At 26.6% G+C, this 27,964-nt stretch overlaps 2 protein-coding genes across 2 annotated transcripts; both read right to left on the bottom strand.

Annotated features, from left to right (window-relative positions):
• Positions 1 to 281: 281 nt before the first annotated feature.
• Bm4901 (haloacid dehalogenase-like hydrolase domain containing 2, putative) lies at positions 282 to 2,377 on the bottom strand (the record flags this gene model as incomplete). The annotated part of the gene is made up of 5 exons (XM_001893517.2): positions 282 to 373; positions 692 to 869; positions 1,052 to 1,260; positions 1,402 to 1,561; positions 2,228 to 2,377. 5 exons carry the CDS (start codon positions 2,375 to 2,377, stop codon positions 282 to 284), a joined length of 789 nt encoding a protein of 262 aa, XP_001893552.1.
• Positions 2,378 to 4,998: 2,621 nt separating this feature from the next.
• On the bottom strand, positions 4,999 to 27,574 carry Bma-hum-2 (the record flags this gene model as incomplete). Its single annotated transcript, XM_043082510.1, has 40 exons — positions 4,999 to 5,130; positions 5,266 to 5,400; positions 5,860 to 6,028; positions 6,197 to 6,354; positions 6,520 to 6,647; positions 6,759 to 6,912; positions 7,077 to 7,169; positions 7,555 to 7,706; positions 8,024 to 8,140; positions 8,367 to 8,460; positions 8,784 to 8,867; positions 14,368 to 14,449; positions 14,621 to 14,812; positions 15,253 to 15,380; positions 15,515 to 15,632; positions 15,962 to 16,112; positions 16,623 to 16,727; positions 16,909 to 17,026; positions 17,362 to 17,503; positions 18,161 to 18,243; positions 18,600 to 18,689; positions 19,257 to 19,406; positions 20,919 to 21,104; positions 21,233 to 21,412; positions 21,845 to 21,956; positions 22,227 to 22,411; positions 22,884 to 23,000; positions 23,288 to 23,407; positions 23,485 to 23,577; positions 23,857 to 23,997; positions 24,333 to 24,414; positions 24,604 to 24,755; positions 24,919 to 25,056; positions 25,451 to 25,665; positions 25,953 to 26,034; positions 26,195 to 26,441; positions 26,517 to 26,680; positions 26,851 to 27,087; positions 27,206 to 27,312; positions 27,514 to 27,574. The coding sequence occupies 40 exons, from the start codon at positions 27,572 to 27,574 to the stop codon at positions 4,999 to 5,001; spliced, it is 5,394 nt and encodes a 1,797-aa protein (XP_042938444.1).
• Positions 27,575 to 27,964: the final 390 nt, after the last annotated feature.

Consider the following 27,964-nt stretch of genomic DNA (forward strand, 5'->3'; position numbering starts at 1 on the left):
ATAATACCAACTTATTTACAACTTTGAAACATGTCTATTTCATAAATGAAAACATCAAACTGAAACATAAAATAAAAATTTGTTATACAATTGTGCTAAGTACATTTTTCAAATATAATCGCAAATGCATACACATATTTTTTAAAATTGAATAAATGAATTAATACTGCAACTGTTGAACATTCAAAATCATTGCATCATTACTCTAACAACAAATTAGATTTCTCGGTTACTTAAACTTCACCCAAAATTTTTCGTTCTAAAAATCAGATCCAAAAGTATCACTTCACAAGATTTTTTTCAATTAAATCAACTGCTTCTACAAAACTCTCCACACAGTTCCTTGAAGCCTCAGGTATTTGAAGTTCATCGCCTGCAAAATTAGGTTTTAAATCTGTAAAATTGGATACGAATTGGAGTAAAATGTAATTCTGTAACTTTAAACTATTTTAATTTGTAAATTAGTAAACATCAATATCAGTTAAGCATATGCATAAATAGAAATGGAAGCCAATCAAGTTCTCTTATCTTTTTTCACTGATGGCATTAACAAATATTAACTAATTCACTGGTTTATTCCTAGTTTTAACATGAAACTACGAGTGAAAATTTCCATCATATCGTTAAACTGCATTCAAATTGAGATATATAAATGAAATTATGATTATATGAAATAAAACAACAAAGAAACCTTTACAATATTTGCCAGTTTTTACAAGGATTGCATGCATTCCAGCATTAATAGCCCCAAGAACATCATCCCGAACATCATCACCAATCATCACAGCTTGTTGCGGCGTTAAAGATTCATCGATACTAGCTAAAGCCGTCAAAAAGAACGCACGTTCCGGTTTACCGACCACTTGAGACTAATGAAAAAAAAAAAAAAAAAAAAACCTATATTACATAGTAATTTCATTTTCCATCGTTTTTATTTTTTATTTTATTTTTTTTTTTTCTGAAGAAAATGATAATAAATGGATCTCAGAATAAAAATGATAAACCAGCAATACTAAGCAATACAATAATAGCTCTATTAAAGAAGATTTACATTAACATCGGCAGCATATTCAAGAGCTTCTATGAATGGACCTGGTCCCAATGACAAACCATCTTTTTGTTTATAATATCGTCCTTTATGAACGGCAACCAATTTCGCACCCTCTAATAGTAATCGAAATGCGTTATTTAAAGATGCAAAAGTGAATTTGGAGGGAGCAAGTCCAACAACTACTGCATTTGGTTCCTTAACATCCACATCTAAATCATATCATCAATTAATGCATTCTAATAGTACTATGATAGTTAGTGAATATTTCTAGAATAAGATGGAAATAAAATGGCAGATTAATCATGCTCTTCAATTATACCAAATTAAATAAAATACTCGACAATATTTACCTTCAAAATCTTCAAGTGCAGCATTTTCTAGAAGTAACAACGGTCGTAGATTATCCTTTTTGATGAAATGTTTAACTGCCATAAGTGAAGTAAATATTTCTGATCGTTTAATTCCCAATCCAAGCTTTGTAAGGCATACATGAAGTCTACCCAATGATTCCTGAAAAAAAAAAATGAAATTAAACTCAAAAGCGTCTATGGATTTCCTAAATTTTTTAATTCTGGATTTAATTAAGTTTCCAAATTGTCGAAGCAAACAGAGACTACTGTTTATATATATATATATATATATATATAGAAGTCCTACATAGAAAGACTTAAGACATTAAATAAAATTGTTATTTAAGCAACAGTTATTCTGCGAATAGCAGTAGGATAATTTTAGACAATTAACTTATTATTTGATGAATTAATTGAAGTCAAAGAAACTGAAACGACAAGTGTTGAGAAGTTTAAAACAATTTATACTTAAAGTTTTATTCTGCTTTTAATAGAAATAATGGATCCGAGCATGCAATAGAAACCTCATAAAATAATATCAAAAAGTAAACAGAATCAATAAAATATATTAATGAAAGTTATAGAAATAAAATTGAAAAAATAAAAGTGGTTATATTGAAATTTAAAAATTCATACAGAAAATTTTTTACAATTAGATTCTTACAAATAAAATTTCTTACAATTAGATGCTTACAGTTAGATCCATTATTTCTACTAAAAGCAGAATAAAACTTTAAGTATAAATTGTTTTATATTTCTCAACACTTGTCGTTTCAACACTTGTCGATTGCAGTATTTCATGAAATATCATCAAAAGATTAATTACCTTTGTTGTATTGGTAACAAATTTGATAGCATAACGAGGATTATCCCTCAATCGTTGTAGAGCTGCTGGAACTCCCGCAATACAAATATCGTCAATATGTAGCGTTCCGGACAAATCAATTAGTACAGCAATGCGTCCAACTGATACCATTTCAACACGATCAAATTACCTACGTTTGATTATAGGAGTTACGTCAATATAAAAAATACGTGGTTCACGTTAGATCAGTTATATGTAACTAAGATGAGATCATTTATAATAAAGTATGAAATCATTGAATGATAACGTGAAATTTGTAAATTTTAACAATCGTTTTCAACTAAGCATTGAAATGATGATTTAGCCAATATTTTAATCTAAAAGAGTTTTATCGAAAGAAATAATAACGAAATGACAATTGACCAATACTAGTGCTAAAGACGATCACGAGATGATAACTGATCAATACTAGTGCCAAAGACGATCACGAGATGATAACTGATAAATACTAATGATATTAACCAAAGACGATCACGAGATGATAACTGATAAATACTAATGATATTAACCAAAGACGATCACGAGGTGATAACTGATAAACACTAATGATATTAACCAAAGACGATCACGAGGTGATAACTGATAAACACTAATGATATTAACCAAAGAGACCGATCGAACTGATAACCGACCAGTACTAATATGAACAGTACCAATCCTACGGGAACACTGAGCAGAAGGAACAGTGCTTTTCGCGCAATGAGAAAGCGATGTCACAAAATTTCAATAGTCGCCACATTGTCAAAATAGTGTGCTAATGAATGAGAGAGCCGAGAAGTGAGTTGGAAGCGGAAAGCATCGATGAAGTCCAGTGTGTAAATACAACACTGAGCCCTAGGCTTGCTGGCCTAGTGGCTGAGTACTGGGGATAAGTATTGCTGGTACTTTGGTGCGTCTTAGGTCGTATGAGAATGCAAATATATTACTGCTATTGTTATAAAAAGGATAGAGTAACAAAGGTTGGCGCAAATGTCATTTAGAAATTTAATTGTTATTATGAATTAAATTTGTTGTTACAATGAATTATTACGTCTGTGATTGAAGAGAAAGTGTTAATCATACATTGCATTATTTGTAGATATAATAATTGATTAATAATTACATTAATCAATTAAACAGTAATAAATCAATTATATCATATGTGAAAATTATTCAGTAAAGAACAAAAAAGCAATAATATTGCATGAATAATTTCTATCGCAGAATATTAATCCCAACTAAGAAAATTGAATTTGGATATAATAAAATAAAAAAATTAAGAAGTCGAAAATGTTGAAATGATATCACAGGGCTGTTTTTCCCTCTGATATATAAAGTAATAGTTGTCATAAAAATGTAAAATACTTTGTGTTTTGTGCCTGATTTTTATATTTTTAAAAGTTTTTCTCACTCTTTCCCCTCTTTTTTCTCATATCAAATCCTTAACGAAATCTATTGCACACAAATGAAGTAGTTTTTGTTAACCTCGCAAAAATTTATTTTATTTGATTTCTTTGAACAAAAACAATTCTTCAATTTGGGAGATCAATTCAAATGTAAGCTTTGTTGCAGTCTTTTTTTCCATCCTGATCATGTATATTTTCCTTAATAAACCATTTTAGAATTAGCAGCACTTTTTGAATGAATTTTTAGAATTTATTAAGATGAGGTACGAGGTACAGATGTTAGGATTGTTATATTTAACTTTAAGACCAACCGCTGTGAAGAAATCTGCGACATTTCCATTCCTTGAATTTCAGAAATAAAATTATAGATTTGCATATGAACGCAGACAATTCATGATTTCAAAATTTAATAGCCTATAATTCTCAGCCACAGCCTTCTTACTATGCGTCCTGCTATTTTAATTCTATTTATCTATTGATATAAGCATATGCATATATTCATACGTAAGACTCTTTCATTATTGGCTTGATTTTTTTTTTTTTGAAAGAATGAGTGAGTCATTTATTTAAATGTGATAAATTAAAAAAATAGAACTATCGAGTGCAGTCGATTGATATACAATACACTAAGTTAAAATATGCTAATGATAGGTAAAAACATTGGTGAAACAGCCATAATATTATCTTCAATGTAAACTATCATTTTAAAAAATTGAAGGATGATAGCTTCCATTCTTATATACTGATAATATATAAGAAGATTCAAAATCTCTCTTCAACAATTTAAAAAGTACCCATTAACTTTTACTTATTAACAAAAATAGTTTATCGCGTAATACAATACAGGTTTCATTTTATACGTTTATACAGTAGAATAATGGATTTTAACTTTAAAGAAGAAATATTTTCGGAAATTCTTTACATTTCGAGAATTTATAATAAAATTGCATGATAGCGCTTCGCCTCTTTAAAATGAACAATCATCTTTCATAAACATAATAAAATGCTTAAAAAAAAAAAAAATATTGCAATTGATCAGAAGTAATATATATATATAGCAAGAAATTATATATACAACGAAAAAGCTAAACAGAAATCATAGCAAAAACATTAAAATTAATCCATTGCAGAATGAATCAGTCTTCTTTTTTCTTTTTTGCATCACTATTAACATGCATATCAAATATATATAGCAAGAAAAAGAGCTATAAATAATTTCAATAGCTTATTCCAGAACAACGTATACCTTATAAATTAACATCTCAAACATGTCAAGTTTTATTTTAAGTTGAAAGTGATTCAAAAATGCAATAATATTTCATTAACAACTCGAAGTAGTATTTCATCCTATAATAACTTACAAATTGCTTGCAAATGCAAACATGTGGGTAACGATAATGTTTCCAGGTTAAAATCCGAATAAACAAATGGTTCAGAATTGAAAGGTGTTAAATAAGTACCCATCATAATCAGCGTATTCTGAAACATATTTTATGTTTATCGATAAAATATATAAGAATTTCAATGTGTAACAATTCAAAGTTTCTGAATTTAAAACTATATTACGCTTATCAGTTTACTGAATTTTGAGAGAGAGAAAAAAAAAAGACTTACAATATCAGCATCTGTTCCACCATTTGCTCTTGTTCTGGCATTTAACCTTTCAGAAACTTTAATTAGAAAATCAGGACTCAATCGTCTTTCTTCAAAGCCATCCGTTGGAGCATAATGTTGCAATATTGCCATCACCTGCAATTGAAGTCACTAATAGCACTGGTCAAGAAATGCATCACATTGAATGGGTATGCCTATAGTGAAAATTATATTCATCAAATATATACATTATAAAAAATTACTAAAATATATGGTGAAACTTTATCACAAGTATTCGTAAAACTTTATCACAAGATAGCGCAATTAATTTTTAATCGGAATACTGATAAAAGATGCAATTGCATTTATTATTGTATTTGGATAAATATAAAAAGATAATTTAAGTAATACTACAAGAACTACGGTAATTGAACAGTTGATCTTCAAAAGTTTTTAATTAATTTGTAAGGTAATATGTGTGTTCGTATTACAATCTTTAGCTTTTTTATTCAATAATTATAAGTTGAATTAAATCATGCATGGCATTGAATAGAAAGCTTCTACTCAACAAAAATTCTTCAAAATTAAGGCTAAATTAAAGAGGTCCCAGCTCACCTGTTTTGGCTTCAATTTTGAGGTCATCTCACCACATAAAGTGTCCAAATTTGATTCATCTTTTTTAGATTGCAGCAAATGAGATGCTTGCACCAACGGTTCTAAAGTTTCACGATGTGCAGATAGTCCATTTGCAGAAAGCCATGACTGCACTTCGGTAACATTATGTCTGGAATGTTGAATTAAAGTTAATGATTGTCTTTGAAGAAGTTAAATTTAGTGTAGCATATAAATACAAAAACAAAGTTATAATTTTTTATGATATGCATCATTTTACTTAATTTACCGATTAAATAATTGCTAAATTATAATTTTATTTAATTAAATTAGAATCTACTTGATTTGTATAGCTTTTTCGAAATTGCATAATTCTTTTCTAAACATCAAATGATTTAATGCTAGTGCACAAATCCAGTAGGTCATTTGTCCGAACACTTGTCCTAATAGCACAGAATCTGCTCCATATACTTTGAGTTTGTTTTGAATGAAATTTAGCTGAAAAAGGATGAATGAAAGTATAACCATACGTGATTTAAACCATTAAATTCATAGCAAAAGAAGCTTATTGATTGATTTCATTTTAAAAATTAATACAAAATGTAAAACTATTTGAATATGTAATTCATTCTGAAGTTAGCTTATAAAATGAACAATACTAACTAATTCAATTAAATCATCTAAAGCACGCTGTGAACTTTGCTCCTTCATTGACCGTCGTCGTTCATTATTCTCTACGCTGATACCATTCATCATCTTTTGACTCGATTCATGTTGCAATATAGCAGGAACTATCAAATAAGAGCTATTTATTGAGTTAAAAAAAAAAAAAAAAAAAATTAGTCATGAAATTTTAAAATATTACAAAAAAAAAAAAAAAGTTTTTATCTTGAAAAATTAACCTATTTTTGGTGAAAGTACTGGTTCAATAGATCGTTTTAAAAGATTTTGAAATGATTCTTCAACACGAGCACGAAGTTGATTTCGTAAAGGACTTAGATCAAAATTTTGCATTCGCTGATTATTTTGCTTTTCAGAATTGGCCATAGACCATTCCTGAAAAAAAGGAACAAAATCACTGAAATTCTCATCCAACAAAATAATTGTCTCTATATTTAAAAGAACTGAAAACAATTATTTGAAAAATCCTTATTATATCACAAAAAAAAAAAAAAAAAAAAGAAAAATTTTTTTTTCAAATTTATTGCACAATGCCTTACATTGTTATTTTCACCGCTGTACTGTCGTAAAAGATTTAATAAACGCCACGAATTAACCAACCATAATGATAATACATCCATATCATTTGAATGCTAAAAATGACAGTAAGATGAGAGTTAGAAATAGCACTAAAATTGATTATGTTTCAAAAATGTTAGCAAGAATGCTTAATTAGACAAAAGCTAGAATTTAATAAAAATTATAATATAGCAAATGTAAATAAATAATGACTTATTTGCTATTTATTTGAAACGATACAAACAGATCTTAGTATTTTTCAAGTTTTCTGTTCAATATTTCTCTGTCATCGCCAAAAAAATCAGAATTCAGAAAAAAGAAATTAAAATTTAAAAAATGATAGTGCTGCAATTACGTCTTTCTCTAACTCATAAGGACAAATAATTATCATATCAGAGCAATTATCATATCAGAATGTTACATAGTATAGATGTAATAAAATCTTAAATGATAACGAACTGATAATGTATCCTTCAGCACTATATGAATAGCTGAAAATAAACCAGTAAGACCAGCTTCGTCTTTGATATGATCATAGTATCGGAAGGCTGCAAGCAGAAGATATGCCGGCAAGCAAGGTGTTAAGAGACGAGCAAGTCGTGGTTTCAAATCTGTAAGCTAATATAAATTTGGCAGATTTAAATCAACTAAACATTTGTTTGTTTTTTGTTTTTTGTTTTTTTTATTTTTTGCTCCGAAAATTTCAGGAAATATAATAAAAAATACTAGAAAGTTATAGGAGTGAAAATGAAGAAATAATAAAATACCCTAAACTTTTTTGAAATCTGAAAATTCACAGAGAAAATGTCTTGCGATTCAATATGACATACTTGAAGTACAAGCTTAAATTGAGTCCAATGAATAACATTCCTTTTTTAAAGTTTAAAAACTTAAAACTTTTAATCTTGCTTAATAAAATAGAACTTACCACAAACAAGTATTCTTGTGAATTCTGGTACATTAAAAACTTCTAGAAGTGAAGAATGTTCAACATTATCTTTCTTTAGCATTTCCAAACGAATGATATCTGCATCAGAGGCATTATCTGAAATAATAAAAATCTTTTAAAATATTTGTTTCATTGAATAACTACTGAAACTACCAAAATATCAATCATTAGTCATAAATCATTAGCATTCATTAGCTAAAAGTCCGATATTTACTCTACTGTCAAAAATTTGGTAATTTCCGCTCACAATAACTTCTATGGTATATTGTAGCTTAAAATTTCCAAAATGCATAACTAATCAAAAAGACTGATTAAATTTAACCAAGTGAAAAAGTGATTCGTCCGGAAGAGCCACGTAATTGTGCTCTCACTTCGGACAGTTCATCGGACTGTCGATTGATTTTGTCTTGTAAACTCTAAAACATATACAAAAAATTAATCAAATAAAAAATAAGAAAAAAAAAATTCAAAAATTTCCTAAAATTCGTATGATTCATATGAAACTAAAATCAATTTAATTTAATTAAAATCCAACTATGCTAGATTATAATATTCAAATTAATTAATTCAAATAACTGTTTTTTACATACGCAGTTTCGAAAATTCCTTAATTCTTTTGTTTAATAATGCAGCAATAAACAACTTAAAACAACTCAATAAAAATAAACGTTTACGATTTCTTCTTCTTCTTCTTCAAGGATCAAAATTGAATATGTATAATCTATTATGTTTAATATACCAAATTCTCAGATGCCAACTGATTCAGTTGTTGATGAATATCAGATAATGTTTCTTTTGTCGAATGACTGTCATCCGTCGATTTCTGCAATTATTTTTATACATAGCTATTTTTTAAGTTACCAAATTTTATTAAAAATATATTTTCAAATTTTTTATTTTCCAAGCATCAACTTGATTACAATTTTTTTTTTTTACTCAATTTTAATTACATTATATTACAATTTTATAGCTAAATGTACATTTTTTTTTTCTTCCTGAATGAAAATTGAAAAGGTAAGTAGCTAGGAGATATTCGTAAATTTCGTGAAATTTAAAAAAAATTTGAAAACTTTCGTTACATATCAGATAATTTATTGCGTACACTTATACTGTATGCAAAATATCGAATAAAGTATCATTAATTAAGTGATTAATTAATCCATAACATATAAATATTTAATGTTGTGACACAATTTAAATGTCTGTCACAATTTAAGCCATACAAAATTTTCTAAAATAAACTTTTTTAAGTGCAAAATCTTCACTTACACTTCTGGAATGCGATAGAATATCACCATCGATATCATCAATGGGAAAGGTAAGTTGATAAAAATCAGATAAAGAAGACAGACGACTCAAATGATGATTCGAAGAGAAATACATGAAGACAGTCGTCAAGTAATTCAAATAATTATAATTTCTTTTCAAATTCTCTCATACATAACACATCATCAAACAGTGAGAATAGCATGAATGATAACTGAATTGCTTATCATTTAAATCTATAAAAATAATAAATATCTATTAAACTTATATATTTTATTAAAAAATTGAAAATCGCAATTTAATTTAATAAGGTAAAATGAGTTTTTGTTTGAAAATGATTACATTTATAAAATATTTGTCGAAAGAACCTGTTTAAATAACCTATTCAAAATTCTTATTTTGAAGATAAATTTTAAAATTATGCTAAACAATATCAATCATAATATTTATGACAAATAATATTAATCATTATAGCTATATCTATGAGTAAAAAGTAAAAAAAAAAAAAAAAAAAAAAATGATAGATAAGCTATTGCTTCTTCAAATAATGTATTCGTGGCACGGATATCTACAATTTTTACTCAAACTTAAAAATATGAATCAAATAGAATAAATGATCTTATAAACGAAATAAATCAGAAAGGAAATTATGCGATAAGATTGATAAAATGAAACTTAATAAAATATAATGAAATTTTAAAAGTGGTATAAGAAATAATAGAGTAAGTAGTTATTTCTTAAATAGTTATACTAAAATGAAAACTGATAGATAAACTTATTAAACAGACATCTTCTATTACATCATATCAACAAGATAATGAAGAAGAATTGAGTTACTGAAGAAGATGAATGATGTTGACATAAACAACATAGTATTTTCAACTTGACTGAATCCATGTATTCGTGTATAATTACTGTCACATGATGATGACCTATTTAATTGTCACTTGCACTATAGTAGTTCATCTATTCGTTCAATATGTTAACAGATTAGAGGAAAGTAATGTTATGTCTATCAAAATGATTTTACCTTTATAATAGCTCTCTTGTAATTCTCTCTTCTCTCTCTCTCCCTCTCTCAGTCTTTCTCTTTCTTTCAAATTCTTAAAGAAAAACTAAATGAAAGTACTAAAACTTAATAAATTTCTATAATAAGGTGGGATTTTTTTTTTTTTTTTAAATTATAAATAATAATATGAAGCTAAGATATAATTACTATGTTTTTAAATTATAATGTGATAGAGGATGTGGTAAAAATTTTTAATGTCAACAAAAGTGCTAATATAGGTTTATATTAAAATAAAAATAGAGAAACAGTTGTATGCAGCATTTAAGGGAAGTTATTTACAACTAAAGAGAGAGACAGAGAAGCATTTTTATTTATTATGAAAAAGTATATGAAATGATAGGTACTTAATTACTCGATGTAAACTCAACTCTAATGACATTTCCATTTCTATATTCGATCATCAATTAGTCTTTTTAACAAAATAAGCTTAATGTATTGTTTTGAAGATAAATGCAGTGAACAATAATGTAATGATGTAATGTGGAAATAATTTCTCATTAATTATAAACTATTCAATAATCTTTGCAACTAGGCCTAATGCTTATCATTCTTTTTACATTCTTATATCATTCTTTTACCTCTAATAAATTATTCTTTTTAATTCTTTTTACCTCTAATAAATTCGAAATTATACCATTTTAAAATTCAAATCACTCATCTGTACATTCAGATATTATGATTGTAACTATTAATTAATAAAAATGATGCAAAAAAAAAAAATATGAAAAGAGCATGCTATAAAGATGATTAAAATATTAATTATTAACTATTAACAAAAATTATATAACAGACATAGTTTAAGAGCACTGTATAATGATTATATCAAAGAATTCATTGATACTAGCAGCAAAAATTCAAGGAAATAAATTAAACTAAAAATATAGCATTGAAAAATTATACCCAAAATAATTTTGAACAAAGTAAATCTGATCAGACTAATCTAATCAAAGAAAGGCAGATAGGTTTATCAGTTAAACACAAAAAATTTTCATTAATATAGCTTAAAAGAGAGGAAAAAAAAAAAACAATGGAAATAAATCAAACGGAAGTGTAGTCATTCGTGAGAAAATTTGATTTGAAAAATGATAGAAATTGAGAAAATTTTAAAGATAAATCATCGATTATGTGAAATTAATTCATTACAATTAGAAATTTTTATGATTAAAAAAATAAAGATCATAAGAAAAGTGTAATATCAAATGTTTGCATTAAGTTGTAAATAATCTCAAATATATTACACTGATAGAAATATTTTAGAGAAATAATTTTGTCATACTTAAAACTCATCTACGTACCTTTACGTAATTACTTCATTTCAAAGAATCATTTTACTACTAATCAAAGATTATTTAATCATAAATCTATTCATCACTTCCCAATCTCAGGAAAAAAAATTTCTTCTTTCTCACAGTAAATAACAAACAAAAATTCTGAACAAAATATTTGAAAAATAAACAGATAACTTAAGATAATTCTTGACAAGGAATTTAACGAAATTTTAAATTTTGATGGATAAACAAAAATAAAAGTAGGAATGTAGTATGATCTAAAATTTGAAAAATATTCAGAAAAGGGCTATGTTTGAAAACAGAATTAATTTTTAAACAGGATTAAATGCTTTTTTTTTTTTTCTTGAATACCTTATAGCTTTATTTTTATTACTTCTATCATAACACTATTATCAGTAATTGATTTAAAAAAAAAAAAAAAAAAAAAAGTTACAATATATTGATAATAAAGCTACTTAAATGGAACATTTTTGAATAAACTAATTGCGGAAATTTATTATTTTAAATTCAATTTTCCTTTGGCTCTTTTTATTCTGTACATTTTAATAATTTTTAAATGTAAAACATGAAAATTTCATAAAATTTGATCAATACATTAAAGAGAAATTGGAAAGAAAATGAAGAAATCAAATGGTTGTTTGAAGAGAAATGCTGTAAAAAGGATGAAAAATAGAGATGTATATTAGATGAATGATTATGACAAAGGCAAGAATAATACATGAATAAAACATTTTGAAAGGAAATAGTGAAAAAGAATAAAATGGAAGAAATCAAATAAAATATCTCTCACTCGCATTTACAATGTTAATAAAATTTAATAAAAGTTATTCATGACAATTGCGCATTTATTCGCTCTTTTATGAATGGTATATTGTTGAAATGAATGAAGAGTATTTGGGAAATTTTTATTAATTAGAATAACAGTTATGTATTACAGTTATATATAGTTTATTACTAAAATACTTATCAAATTTTTTAAATTCTGTCAAGTCTGACTTTAAAAACAAAAAATATTAAAATAAAGAAATATTAAATTAGATAGTATACATATTGAAATTTGTTTCATTAATTCATTGATGCTCAAAATTTCAGTTTAATAAATATTCAATTTTTTAAACATACTCTGTCTTATGTAATAATAATCACTTGTTTGAAAAGAGAGTTAAGATATATACACTTTAAAATATTTTAAAATTTCAAACTTATGAATGAAATGAGTGTTTAGAGAGATTCGCTACCCATTACTTGTTATTTTTTACCCATTATACTGGTAGTATGCTATATGTTCAAATAGAAATGATTTGATCAAAATAAAAATCTTGAAATAAATGAAAAAAGTGAAAAAATCTATTTCTATTTGAAATTTACCTTTTTACCTCAGGAATTTCAGATGCTTTTTTGAAGCGCAAAAGTTCATGAAAAATTTATGAAACGCAAAAGTTGAATTTATGAAGCACCACTTCAACTTTTGCTCCCATCAACTCTTTCACATCTCTTTTCTAATCCCTAATGGTTAATTATGAGAATTAAATTTTATAACAGAAAAATTTTTTTAAAAAATTGAAATTATAGAATCAAAAATAAAAAAAAAAAAACTAGGAATTTTTACTGGAATAGAATCATTATAAGGTAACAAATTTCAAAAAATGACAAACCAAAATCATTCTATCAGCGTAAACTGAAAATTTTTTAATATTACATTATTATATTTATACATATATAATATATTACTTAGAGGGCAGTGCTTTGCTTTCAATGCAAATGGAACACATTTTTTTAATCCATCAACAAAAAATAAAAAAAATAAAATAAATAAATAATAATAAAATGAGCTATCGAAGAAAAGGAAAAAATTTCCTTTTTTTTAATAAATGAAAAAGCAGAGAAAGAGCAAATAAATCGTTGATTAAAAGAAAAAAAAAAATCATCTATATGAGATTATAATGAATCAGAAAATTGATAAACTAAAAAAATTAATAAATTATAGGAGTAAATTAATAAATTAATTAAATATATAAAATAAGATGAGAATCAATAAAAGTAGTTCATGTTTTGCTTAAAAAAGTCTTTCTAGAAATTTGATGGCAAATTGAAAATGAAAAAAAAAAAAAAAGTACATATTAGAAATGTTTTCCAAAAATTCCAGTTCTTTCTCTTTTATCCCATTAGATTTAAAATAAAATTACAAAAAGTAGTCATTCCACTAAAACTTGTTGTTGACACACACACACATACATACATACATACATACTCATGTATATATATATATATGCATACGTACGTACACAGTTGAGAATTACTAAAATAATTTATTGTATAAAATTTTCAAATTTATTTATATAAAAGGATATAATTGCTCAGATATAAGCATTTTTATGAAAGCTGTAGTCAAAAACTGTAACAACAACATTAATACCTAAATCTTTTATTCTTTAAAAGAGACTTAAAAAAACACAACTTTAAAATTTAACGACACTATTTATAAAATAATTATATTATTTGTTTAAAATTATATAAAGAATAAGGGCTCAATAATATAGTAAATGTGAGTTGTTCTTCGATATCTTCTACGAATATTTTATAATTAGTTACTATTTCAATCAAAATCTCACTAATAATACAATCCTTAATTCGTGAATTTTATTTACTAGGACAATTAACCAAGTTTGGATAAATTAAAATTCTAAATGTTTGCTTACCTTTGAAGTTGTGAATTCATTTAAACGCTGTTCCAATCGCTCAATTTCTGCATTCCTTTCAGTGATTGTTCGCGAAAGCATTCTGAAATTTCAGTTTTTTAAAAAATTTCGAACGAAAAAAAGGAATTATGACTTTCATTTCAGACATTGTTTACTCATTTTAATAGGCCTAAATAACATCTGTATTAATAATTACCATAAAATAAATGAATTTATGATAATAACAAATTAGCTAAAAAGAATTCATATTCACTGTATATGTGACTTCAACTGGCGACATTGTCTTCCTAAGTTCAATTCTTCATCCAAATCACTGCAGGAACTATCATCGCTTTGTATGCTAGACCATTGGTCACCATCTGGACGTGATGAATTTGAAACTTGAGCTCGTTGTTCAAATCGTGCAGCCAATATGGCTCGTAATTCAACAGCTTCTTCTCGACGCCTCAAGAAAAAATAAATTTAATAAATATTTTATGGTGGCTAAATGCAGATGCAAGTTTTTTCTCTCTTTCTAGAAAAAAAAAAAAACTGTAATAGCTATCAAAAAGCTTCATAAAATTAAAATTTATGCTTACACTATGAAATTGCAAAAAATTGATTATCGTTTTTACAGTGTATGTAAAAAATGATTTCAGTAATTAAACAAATAAGTAATGAAGTGCATATAGAAAAGCTTTGTACAAGATTAAACATTTATTTTTTAAAAGTGCATAAGAAGTTCTAATGCAATAATGCCAATTAATTTCTTTTAAAATATATGAAAATCAACTGTTCAGGAAAAAGTTATGACTGCGAAATAAATTTAAATGACAAAGAGAAAATATATTTTCTTTAAATGCAAATACACCGCAGCTGTATTTGAGAGTAAATCCATTCACGTACCTATCATTTTCTTCTACTATTTTTTCAACAAATGATCGAAAATTCATTGCTTCAGAGCCATTTTGCACTTTCTCTTCAAGTAATCGTTCCACTTCGTCTTTAAGCTTCTTATATGCCAATTCAAGTTCCTACAATGATGAAATTTAAATTCGCTTTTTTTTCAAATCACTTCGTTATGAAACATTCTAAAATTTGAATCAAAACTTCGATGTTTAAAGAAGCTAAAAAATTTTTAATAAATCAAAAACAAAATGTATTTTACTTGCATTCGCTGTGCATCAAAAGCCTTCATAGCAATTCGCTTATCTAAATTTTCGACCAGTAAATTAGCATCCATTATTGATTTCAAACGATCGTTTTCTCTTGAAATCTGCTCCATTCTGTAAAAAAAAAAAAAAAAATATATTACTTTTTTTATATGGTTGTATCAGATTTTAATTATCCATAACGAGTAATAAGGAAATATGAAATAGACAAGATCATTCAAGATATTTTGAGAGAAGTTATAGCTTCCCATAAATATAACAATTAAATATTTAACAATATAGCTAAAGTTCTGCTTTTCTTTCCTATGAATTCTAATTTTAAGGTTGTAAATGTGGATGAAAAAAAAGCAAACTTTCACTAAAATGCTAAAAATTGCATTTGTATAATAAAAGACTGATAGTTTGAATTAATCAGCAAATCACTGCAAACTAGACAAGCATACTTGGAGCGAAGAGAATTAATAACATGTTGTTGCTTCAGTATGAGGACCACTTCATCAATCTCATTACTGTCTAAGCCAATGGTAACTATTTTGCCATTTGTATCACCGATCAACATCGATTGATTCAAATTTTTTTGTGTAAGTCGCATGCCTTAAAAGATGTTATCATTATTACTCGTAATACTAAGCTAATTCAATATTACAGATCATAGATTGAAGAAAATTATTAGAAAATCATTACAAAATCATCAGTGATATTTTATCATTCTTCAACAGTTACTAAAAACATAGATCCAATAAAAAGTTATATAAATTTGTGAAAAGCTATAAAAATTTAATTCAATTGAAGAAATTTTGTTGAGAAAAATTAAAAGTGGAAAATGAAAAATAATGAAATAAGATTCTATTATCACTAGGATTCTATTATCATTATCATCATGAAGATACTATCATCAGCATCTGGGCAATTCAATTAGCTGCGAACTGAATTAAAACATTTAATTCGAGACTTTTGGTGTTGTTTGAAAGTCTACTTAAAAATGCATACATAAAGAGAAATAAAAATGCTGCTGAAAGAATCAGGAATGGATAAAAACCACTATTGAAAAAAGCAATAATAAAAAAAATAAAGTTCTGGATAAGTTTTAAAGCAAAAATTTACTTCCAGTTCGACTTAATGCTGGACTAGCTAAAAGATTAGCATTTGCAAGCAACTGTTCACGCATCTGTGATATTTCTTGTTCCGATGCCAAGTAACGGTTCTTCTCTGTAATGATGAATATTTTAAATGAATTTCATGAATTTGGTAGAAAGCAAAAGCAAGTTAGGCTTAAAAATACATCTTTTTCTTCTCACACATCTACCAAACAATAAAAATTAACAAAAATTCTTAGAACATAATAAATTTTAAGTTACAAATATCCTTTAAAAATAATTTAAATGTAAACCTTTAGCTAATTCAACATCCACCAATTTCTTCTGCTTCATTAAATTATTGTAACGAGCACGAAGACTTGACAATTCAGTGTTCAAAGCATTTATTTTCGCAATTGTTTCTTCAAATTCCTGAAATTTTTGGACAAAAATTTGAAGAAATTAAATTGATCTAAAGATATTTTCGACATAAGCCGTATGATTGAATAATATGCAAATCAAATGAACGATTCATTTCTCACCGATTGTTATCATTTGACATTAAATGGCTGTCTGATCAGCTAGTATTGATAAGAATAATTCAGATGTATGTGCAACTATGATATTTCATTCTTTTTCATTTACTTTTTTTCGATTGTGTTTGAAGTTATTTGTTAAAAAGCATTCTATGCGTCAGTTTCAATTCTAAGCAAAATAAATAATCTATATATAATTTCACAAATTTATAAGAGAAAGTTAGAAATAACCATTTTCAACCTATCTTTCGTATTTTGTAGTTCTTCCTCTAATTTAATATTCTTTGCTGCTTCTTCTTTCCGACTAGCTTCTAATAATTTCACTTTTGCTTCCAAATCTTCCGCATGTGCTTTGGTAGCCAGCAGTACACATCTATAATAATTAATTTAATGATAAGACAATAACAAATAATAATTATAATCTCAAATTGATACAAACATTGATAAAAATCATGTAACTAAGGAACTGTTTTGTATGCATTTATGTATAAGTGAATGCGATTTATACGCTTCAATAGAATTGTTTCAAATTGTTATTCAAATATCGCACTGAAAATTTAGGAACTAAAGGTGACTGAATATAATCGAATTAGTGAACCAAGGTTAAAAAAAATTTTTGTTGGTGGTAACCTAATTCAAGAACAATTTAATATAACAGAAAATAACTTTGAAATAGTGAAAAATAATGATAAGTGGCTTGAATCATAACAAATGATAAAGAAATACCATGAATAATAGTCGAAATTCCACAGAAAACAAATATGTTAACTATTGGGAATCACTGTTTTATAAATCAGAATAACAATAAAATCATGAGTCAAAACCATTTTACAATGTTTGATATCAAAAATTGCTTTTGGAAAATATTTTTTGTCTCAAAAAGAAGAAAAAGAAAAATGCAATGATAAAGAGATAAAAATGAAATAAATTTTTTAACTGAAAAAAAGAAATGTAAATAGTAGAGAATTTCAACAAGGCATAATTAAAATTTTAAGTAAAGGATATAATTAGAAAGGACAAGGAAAAAAACCTTTGTGTCTCCAAATTCGCCATTTCTACCCGCATTTTATCAGCTTCTGCTGAAATTGTCCATAATCGACCATTTTCTGCAGTCTGGATTAAATCGTAGAAGAAATATACTAGCGTAACTTTGCAATTGTTTAAATTTAAATATGTTGCTGATTTGACAAGTTGCGCAATCAAGTTTAAATTTGAATCTACAACGCAAAGAAAGAAATGGGAAATCGGAGAAATTTGCACATTTAAAATATTGTATAAGGTTTCTAACAGTAAAAAGTAAAAACTTTGTCTTACTCTCATAAGTTGTATGTAACTAATCAAGTTTGGATCCATTTCATTATTAACATTTTATTATCATTTTAAAATGTCCGAAGAAATGCTCTACTTTTAAGGCCAGCAGTTTTATTCTTATTACTAATGATTACTAAAATATTACAACAAAAGCATACCATGAAATCGAGTTTTTGCTGCAACGAAATGATCTTATTTTCAAGGCCTTTATTTAATTTCTGCAAATGTCCAACAGATCGAGCTTCAATCTAAAATTATATAAAAATTTAATGGAGATTAAGAAAAAAAAAAAAGTTCCTCAATTACAGAGTAATCTAGCCCTCATTGATAACTTCTAGCTTGAAAATTTCATAAGTACTAATTAAAGCATTACTCATTTTTTGCTCACAAAAATAATCCATAAATTGGCTAAAGCACAAAAAAATACAGAAATTTTTCGAAGAATAAAATAATTTGATTTTTTGGCAAACAATAATAAAACAGTGATAAACCAATAAATAAATTAATATTAAGGTAAAAATGCTTTCTGTAAAATAAATTATTTGAATTCTTGTTAAAAATATATTTTTAGCTATCTGTTATTTGATAGCAGAATATAAACAAAAATATTACCAATATTTTACACCTGTTTATTTACATTAAATTATTAAATAATTAACTTTAATAATTATTAACTTACATATTTTTTGCAATTCATCACGAGTAAATTCGCAGTAAAATGAGAGATGACAACTGATATCATGAATAAGAAAGCAAACAAAAGCTATTCATGATGATTACATATGAAACGAAGTACATAAATGACAAGTACTAACCTTCAATTCACGTAGACGCCTCCTTGCAAGCCATTGTCGCACTTGACATTGTATCATGACGATCTTTTTGTTATGATCGATCTGATGACGCCTCACTAGCCAGCCACGACAATATTTTTGAATTACGATTGCTTTCTGCTCGTGCCGTAACTAAAATTGAAAATAAATTCATAAGCAATGAATAGAAATATTAATACAACGGAAAGGACAAAATTCAGAATGATCAGAATGATCGGTTGAAATTCAAAAAAAAAAAAAAATAATTAAATAAATAAAAATAGAAATAAAAACAATTTGGTCAAAATTAAATTCAACGTTGTAATTTCGGCAATTCTTTGTAATTTATTTCAAATTTCAACTAACGTTTAACATACGTTTGAGTAATTTAACAAAGTGTAATATCAAGTTAAAACAAAAGGAAAAAAAAAAAAGAAATGTTAAACTAAATAAAGTATATGAATGTGTATATGTAGGATTATTCAAATCTGAAATGCAGATTTCTAATATAGGAAAGTAATTAAAAAATAAGTAGCAATTTTATTTGAAAATAAGTTAAAAACTGAATATAGAGCAATTGTCGACTTAAAACATTCATATTATATAAAGGATAAGAAAGCAGCTACATACTAATCCAATTTTTTAAACAAAGAAAATTTAGATTAATTAGAAAGTTTGCTTTTAAATCATGATATAGCGCTGAATAGATTATAAGTTACTTCGAAAAAGAAGCAATTAAAATTGAGTCCAATTTGTAAAAAATTAAGATAGTTGAATTTTCTAAATTGCATTTTGAGGTATAAAACCAACTAAGAGCATATTGGAGATTATTGAAAATCAAATAAAGGAGAAAACCAGACATATCACAAAATTTAGGCCAGAGACATTCATAAAGACCTTTCCAATCAAATTTTAGATAATAATATTTATTGTTCCTGTTTTTAAAAAAAAAAAAAAAAAATGAAAAAAAACAAATAAATGATTCGAAGTATTTTATAATAACCATAGTGATTATTATAAACAAAAAGGTTTACACTTTCATATTAAAAAAAAAACTGCTAAAATTTCCAGAAACTTCACAAGGAAAATGACACATGAAATTGAATAATATAAGTAGGAAATGAATTAACCTTGGAATTTTCATGTCATTCTTCTTGATTAACCAATGAATAGATCATTAAAAGTTCACAAAAATTTCATGGAATGTCCCAATAACTAATCATCAAAGAGGATAATACTATTCAAACTACTCAAGATGATTGTTTCTGTGATCAATAAAGTAATTTGGAAATATTAAATTCAGAATGACCTTTAACTGGGACAAAAATTTTTAAATTTATAGCTATTATATAACATATATAATTCGTATGTAATCATGCAGATTATATATCTCAGTGAAAGCTTGTACCAGCTGTCACCTAAACAATTTAGTACTATAATATATCTTACAAATACAAATACATGAAAGTAAAGTAATTAGAATTATTGAAATTATAATGATTGCAAACAATCCTAGAACATATTCATTAATTTATTATTCATTCATTCACTAATAATTAACATTAATAATACATATATCAGTTATTCCAAATATGTTATCCTTACCCACTAATTACTGATCATACTTAATACTGTGGTGATAAATGCAGTGATAAATTTAAATACCTTTTCTATTTTTTGACGTATAAGCGATGCTCGATAATGAGTTTGTATCATGATAATAACTGCTTTCAGTAATGTGTAACGATGCTGTGCTATGTAGCGACGAAATGCAGTTTGTATGCAAACTGCAGCACGATACATTTGAAGATATTTCATGCGTCTGTACATTAGGAATGCACGTGAATAAAGCTAAAAGATATTCCAGAACTGACATCAGTTTAAAGTGATTTGAAAATTTAATTAACCATTTTTAGTTACAGTTCATGAAAAAAACAAAGCAAATTTGAATAAAAAATGAACAGATACATGGAAAATACCTGAATTTTCAGTAATGATTCTTTGATATTTTGATATTTTTTCCGACAAATGTAACCTTTCCAAATCTTCTGAATCATTATTGTTGAATTTGCTAATTTTTCGTGAAGTATTCTTTCCAATAAAGCTACCTGTCCAGTTCGAAAGAATACCTTTGTTTTACCCAAAGCATACATTTTATTCTGCAACACACTAATATTGCAAAATTTCATTGATAATAATTATAAACTGCATATAAATAAAAAAAGTGATAACATTTAAACATTTTATTCGATGTCATTTTCAAATTTCATAAAAAAACTACACAATCTGCCAAAGTTCAATTACAAGTTTCTAAATTAAATACAGAAACGAATATCTTATTACAAGGTCACCGAAAAACCGATTTTAAGCGGAAAACAAAAAAGAGTTCTGTCTTTGGAAGTTTTTTTCATTTGAATGAAAAGTAGACAAGTCTGTTAAAAGTTATGCTTAAGATGATAGAATTGGATATAAATATGATAATATGATAAGAAACTATGAAATGAGAGAAGTCAATTTATGAAAGTTATCGCAAGTAATTAATTGTTCTGAACTGCAACAAATCTGAATAATAGTCTAGAATGAAAGCATACCTCAAGATATTTATTACATGCTTTTTCTGCAAAAATTCTTGGCTCTTCTAGCCATAACTTCTTTTCTGGATAAAGAACTCGGTACCTCCGAGAAAAATCTTCATACATCCATCTACAAATAAACTACAATGAACAGTAATTTAATAAAGAGTATATTTTGCTGCTAATAGATACGCAAATACTCGCAAAATAAAGTCATAAAACATTTAAAGAAAGTCACTAAGAAATATTCAGGAATAATTTTTAGCTTTCTCTAAAAAGATAGCTTCACAACCTATTGATAGTAACTCATCTAGCTTTAACATAATTCAGATAATTAAAGAAAAGACTTAAGCATTGGATAATTTGATAAAAAAAGAAGAATGATTACCATAATTAATACCTTGAAGGATATCCGGCAGCTGATATACGCACCGTTTCAAGAACTCCGCAAGCTCGAAGCTGTTGAATAGCTCGTTTAGGTGTGAATGTAAATGGTAATTTCTCATCATTTGGTTTGATGCAACGTACGTAGTGTGGCCGTGTGGTACTTAGCACTGCCATTAATTCACGCAATGAATCACGAAACTATAACGTGGATTTAAATCAATGAGACAATAATAGGTCAAGTTAATTCCGAATTTAATTTTAGTTTATAGCTGAAAATTTTCTAAAAAAAAAAAAAAAAAAACAGCACGAGAACTTTTGTTAATTCCTTCGGCTAGAATTAAAATTTAAAAAAAAGAAAAAAAATTAAAAAAAAAAAATGTTATATAATTCTCCTGATTTAAATAGCTGAAAATGAATAATGGAAAATTTTACTTTATTTGACGCTATTTATTTATTAACTTTAGAAAAAAAAAAAAGAAATTTAGACAAAAGGATATGAATTATAAACTGTGGGCTTTCCACTAGCATGCATTCCACATCCAACCGTTGATGTTACAGTAGAAAAATAGTATATCATTTTTTTTTTTTTAAAGCCTTAATTTTTTTCTGAACCACTTGTAAAAAACTAAAAACTGAAAAATATTGAAAAACACGACAATTGCAAGCATACCTGGAAAGAGACGGATTTCTTCATGGAATGCTCGGTATTAGGTATAAGAAAGTTGGTCCCACGTCCGAATGACTTTTTGTCATTCTCGACATCCAGTATCTCACGCATTAAGTCAAACTGAAATTGAAATTAAAAAAAAAATAAAAAGAAATAAAACTAATGTTGAAGTACCACACTGTCACTTATTTTACAGTATATATATAATACTATCATCGCCTAGTTGTTAAACTAAATTAACTAAATTAGCATTTATTGATATCAGTATTTTGAGGTAGTTACTATTTAAGACTTTCTGGAATAGTAAACAGATAATCAAAATAAGAGCCTTTCAAACAAATACATTTAATAGACAATTTTCTTTGCTTACTTTCTATTATCGAATTATTAATATTATCATTATTAACCTTGCTATTCTTCATAACAGCTATTAATTGTTGACTTATTGTATCTTTATTCTTCGCCAAGAAACCATCCACATTATAAGTAACATCGGCAGCAAAATGTCTGATTATGAATGTTGGATTCTAAGAAAAGAGAAATTTTTCAAAGAAGGAACTCCAAATTCTATTTAAAAAAAAAAATATGACATTTGAAGTCATACTTTTATCTTCGGTAACTGGAAATGTTGCGTTTTTTTGAGCATTTGGCATGTTCGTAATTTTTCTAACCAATCTCGATCAGTCCCCTGACCCATCTAAATAGATTTATTTTTATAATTTTTAAATTTTATTCATTCAAAATCCTACCATAAATAATGTAACTGTCTCAAATAATACCTCAAAAGCAAGCAGCTAGAATGATATTTTTTATAAAATGGCTTCAAAACTATTGGTGTGAGTGTAAATAATGCATAATTTACTTACAATTACTAAATTTTTTCTATTTGTAATTAATTCAGCTTATTTACTTTACTCTTAATAAGATTATTAAATATGCTACAACAGTTTTCTTAAATATTCGATGGAAAGTGCACCTTGCATTGCTCATCAAGATAATCAATGATACCAGGTCTACCTTCTATCAAATCAATACATGGCTGATTGTCGTAAAAATCAATCCGTATCCAGTCAATCTCCTCTCGTTCATATTCCGACTGTTCAAGTTTAAATACATGCTAAAATTTCATTGATAAAATAGGGATATGGAAAAACTGTTCATAATCGTTTACTTCTTTTTTTTTTTTTTGTTTAGTAAAATAAATTAGGTTCTCAAATCTTAGACTTTCAAAAATCTGATCAGAAATTTCCACAATTTTTCTTTTTTGATTCTAAATTTTTCGGAATTTTCACCGTTTTTTAAAAGCACATGAAATATATTATTTATTACTGTTATATTTGAATACATTGAACATTTCGACAGTTCATTAAAGTAAAGTAAAGTAAAATTACCATTAAGTAAAATCAAACAATGTGCACTACAATTTTTAATTAACAGACGTTTGAAGCTGACCTGACAAAATTGTTGTTGAAGTTTTTCATTCGCATAATTAATGCAGAACTGTTCGAAACTGTTAACTTCCAAAGTTTCAAATCTGTAATTAGCATTATTACATCTTTACTTTCCACCCTTATATCATACGAAAAAGAAATCAAAAGCAATTCTCAATAATAGGAATGAAATGACAAAATTTCGAAAAGAATTGAAAAAAAAATCTAATTTTATACCTGAAATAAACCAGGAATTTTAAAATAGCTAATTTCTCAAAGTAAATCAGACAAACCCATATATGTCGAGAACTCCAATGAACCGTTTAGTGTTTTTTGATTTATTGTTTTTCAATTGTTCTCCCAAAGCTTCGTTTACTTTTTTAACTATCCAAGAAAACGCTGCGGCATAAAGAATCTTAACTAACGCATCCCGGCGTTCTACTGCCTTTAAGATTGCAAGATTTTGTATTTCATGGTAATTTTTGAGAAACTTCATTTCAAACGAAGATAGAAAATAATCGAACGTAATGAAACTGTGTCAGATATTTTTCAGAAATAATAATGCAGAAATTTAAAAAAGAAAAAAAAAAAAGAAAAAGAAAACTAGCTTCAGCAGTAGTCAGTGGTTTCCGAACAGATTCACCTCCAGCAATAATTTCGCGAACAATTAACCACATGCATAAATCGTTTTCGTTTATTTCGTACATCTTTCCACACAGTTGACTGATTGTATCGGAACTACTTTGCTTAAGATAACACAGAATTAAAAAAATCGAAAGAGTTATACAAACAAATAAGTTCATAAATGCTTCAATTTTCATCAAATAAAATTTTTCCCATTATAAGATGAACAAATTATCCTAATGTAAGTTTCAAAAACCTTTCAGATTTCATTATATATGTAAAACAGTCTAACAAATTGAAAAATATAAAATTGATAAGCTAATAGGAAGCATAATTATTGGATTCATCTCAAACTTTACAACTACCACAGCACAAATAAATGAAAACAATTATTTCAAAACAAACGGAATTAAATTTCTATTAAACTATTTAAATATTAAACAATTTAAAAGGGTTAAATGGAAAGATATTGAGAAGTGTCATTTTTAATAGCATATTATCTAGTAAATAACTTACATCAATTTTTGTACATTCATTGGATCTATCAGCAAATCTTATATTGCCAAACAGAAGAAGACCCGTAAACAAACGAAGTATCGACTTTTGAGTGTCCGTTGAAATTCGAAGAAGATCAAGAGAAGCCAGCGTTTGTAGGAAATCATTCTGATCGTCAACTGTTTCTATTTCACCGCTATTTCCTTGACACGTATAAAAATATGAATGCCAATCACCTACAATCTACTTTTGTTTCTTTATCAGCTTGTAAAGAAATGCTTAGAAGGAGTAAAGGAGATTTAATTAAGTGGAACCAATTCAAGAATGTTTAAATGTATAAGTTTAATCTAACAGGAAGCACTTTGTTTAGTGAAATCTCTTAATAACTTTCGCTTTTAAAATTATCCAGTAGTCCAGATAAATTGAGATGATAAAACACAGTAAATACAACTTATCTGATAGTGAGTGACTAGCATTGTTAATTAGTTATCAGCAAGAACAAACTGACATACTAAACAAATACCTAGTTTAAGGTCTTTCAAAAGAGCATGCGATCGTGATGCGCAAATCTGATAAAAAATATGGTAGTTGCGTTCATTTTCTGCCTAAAATAACGAGCATTAGTTAAAATTGGAAATAATTAGAGTTAAAACTATAGCGATGATCAGGAAATACGGATAGTTTAACAAGCGAACTAAGTCAGCAACACCAATTGTTAAGTTTCAGTCAATTTCTGTACTAATTTTTTAAATTTCATCTATTCACCTGAAATACGACACGACTTTTTTCCAACAAATAAGTTCTCATCTCAGCACCAGCAATACCAAAATGATCATTGAAATCAATTTGTATATATTTTCCAAAACGAGAAGAATTATCATTTCGAATTGTTTTCGCATTTCCGATTGCTTCCATTATTGGATTTGATGCCAGAACACGATCCTCAATACCTGCCACCGGTTTACTGCCGTATGATTTGCTCGATGATGAACATGCCACTGATGCCAGATACCTAAAATTTACAAAAAATTCAAACATTCTTCTTAATTAGAAAAAAAATTAATCTTTTGAAAATTAATATTTTTACCTCATAACAAATTTAGCAGAAACTGTCTTGCCAGCACCAGATTCACCGCTAACAATAACAGATTGGTCTTTACCAAATTTAGATAAATCATAAAATGCTTCTTCTGCGACAGCATAAATATGAGGGTCAAGTTCTCGTACTTGTTTACCAACACCACGATATACCTGTATTTAAGCATTTCAATGATTAATCAAATCTTTTAAAAAATATAATAGAATAATAGGATGACACAAGTAAAAGTATTTATTTGAGAAAAAACTTTTGGAAACAAGGTTAATTTAATTCATATGAACTTCAATCCATTATTCTCAATTATGTTTAAATAAAAATATACCTGTATAACGTCATCTCCGTAAAGTTGTGAACAATTTGCATACGGATTAATAGCTACTAAAACAATACCACAATAAGTGTAAATTGCTTCTCGTTTAACAAATCGAAAACTAAGATGATTGAGAACGGCAGGTTCATGCAAATAACTTAATGTTGTCAAATCATCGCAACCAAGTAACACATCTGGATTACGTAAGAATGGAAGTTCTTCTGATTCGTCAACCATAATTTCCGTCACCTAAAAATGTTTATGATAATTATATTAAATTTAAAAAAAAAAAAAAAAGATGAATTGCTACTTGATAATGTGAAGAGTATTATTAAAAAAAAAGAAAAAAAAAAAAATTACAACTTACCTGTCCATCTTGTAGCTGTACCTTATTTCGTGAATTAAACTTAAAGTCATCTAATAATTCACCACCTATCCAAACTTTTTCTGAATCTCTTAACCATATACGTGTACCTATGAAAAATGATAATAAGTGTACAATTCTGCAAAATTTATCAACCGATTAAATTCTTCCAACATTGTAAGAATTCAAAAATTTGAAATTTTTTCCACAAATCTATACAAAAAGTACATCTTTTTTGCATTCGTCTTTTTTTTTTTTTATTTTTCGAATAAATAAATTTTGATTTATAAAAAATAATTTAAGAACTATACCTTTCTTATAATTTTCAGCAGCAAATAGCTTCCCTCGATTAACTGTTGCAAAACCATTCATCATTTGAATTATTTGTTATCCAAATGATAGAATAGGAAAAATCAATAAAAGTAATTTATGGTATACTTGTTAGTTTCTTATCGTTAGAAATAATATCAAACCTATAAGCAAAAGATATATTACAAAAGAGACAAAGTAAAAAATAATCGATAATGATAAGGGACAAAGTAAGAAATAATCGATAATGATAAGAGACAAAGTAAAAAACAATCGATAATGATAAGGGACAAAGTAAAAAATAGTCGATAATGATAAGGGACAAAGTAAAAAATAGTCGATAATGATAAGGGACAAAGTAAAAAATAGTCGATAATGATAATTTAATAGTACTTTGATAAGATTATACATCCTTCTTATCATCTTATCAGCGCCTATTATAAACATTGATAA

Source organism: Brugia malayi (genome assembly GCF_000002995.4).
Source record: "Brugia malayi strain FR3 genome assembly, contig: Bm_v4_Chr4_scaffold_001, whole genome shotgun sequence".
Taxonomy (NCBI): domain Eukaryota; kingdom Metazoa; phylum Nematoda; class Chromadorea; order Rhabditida; family Onchocercidae; genus Brugia; species Brugia malayi.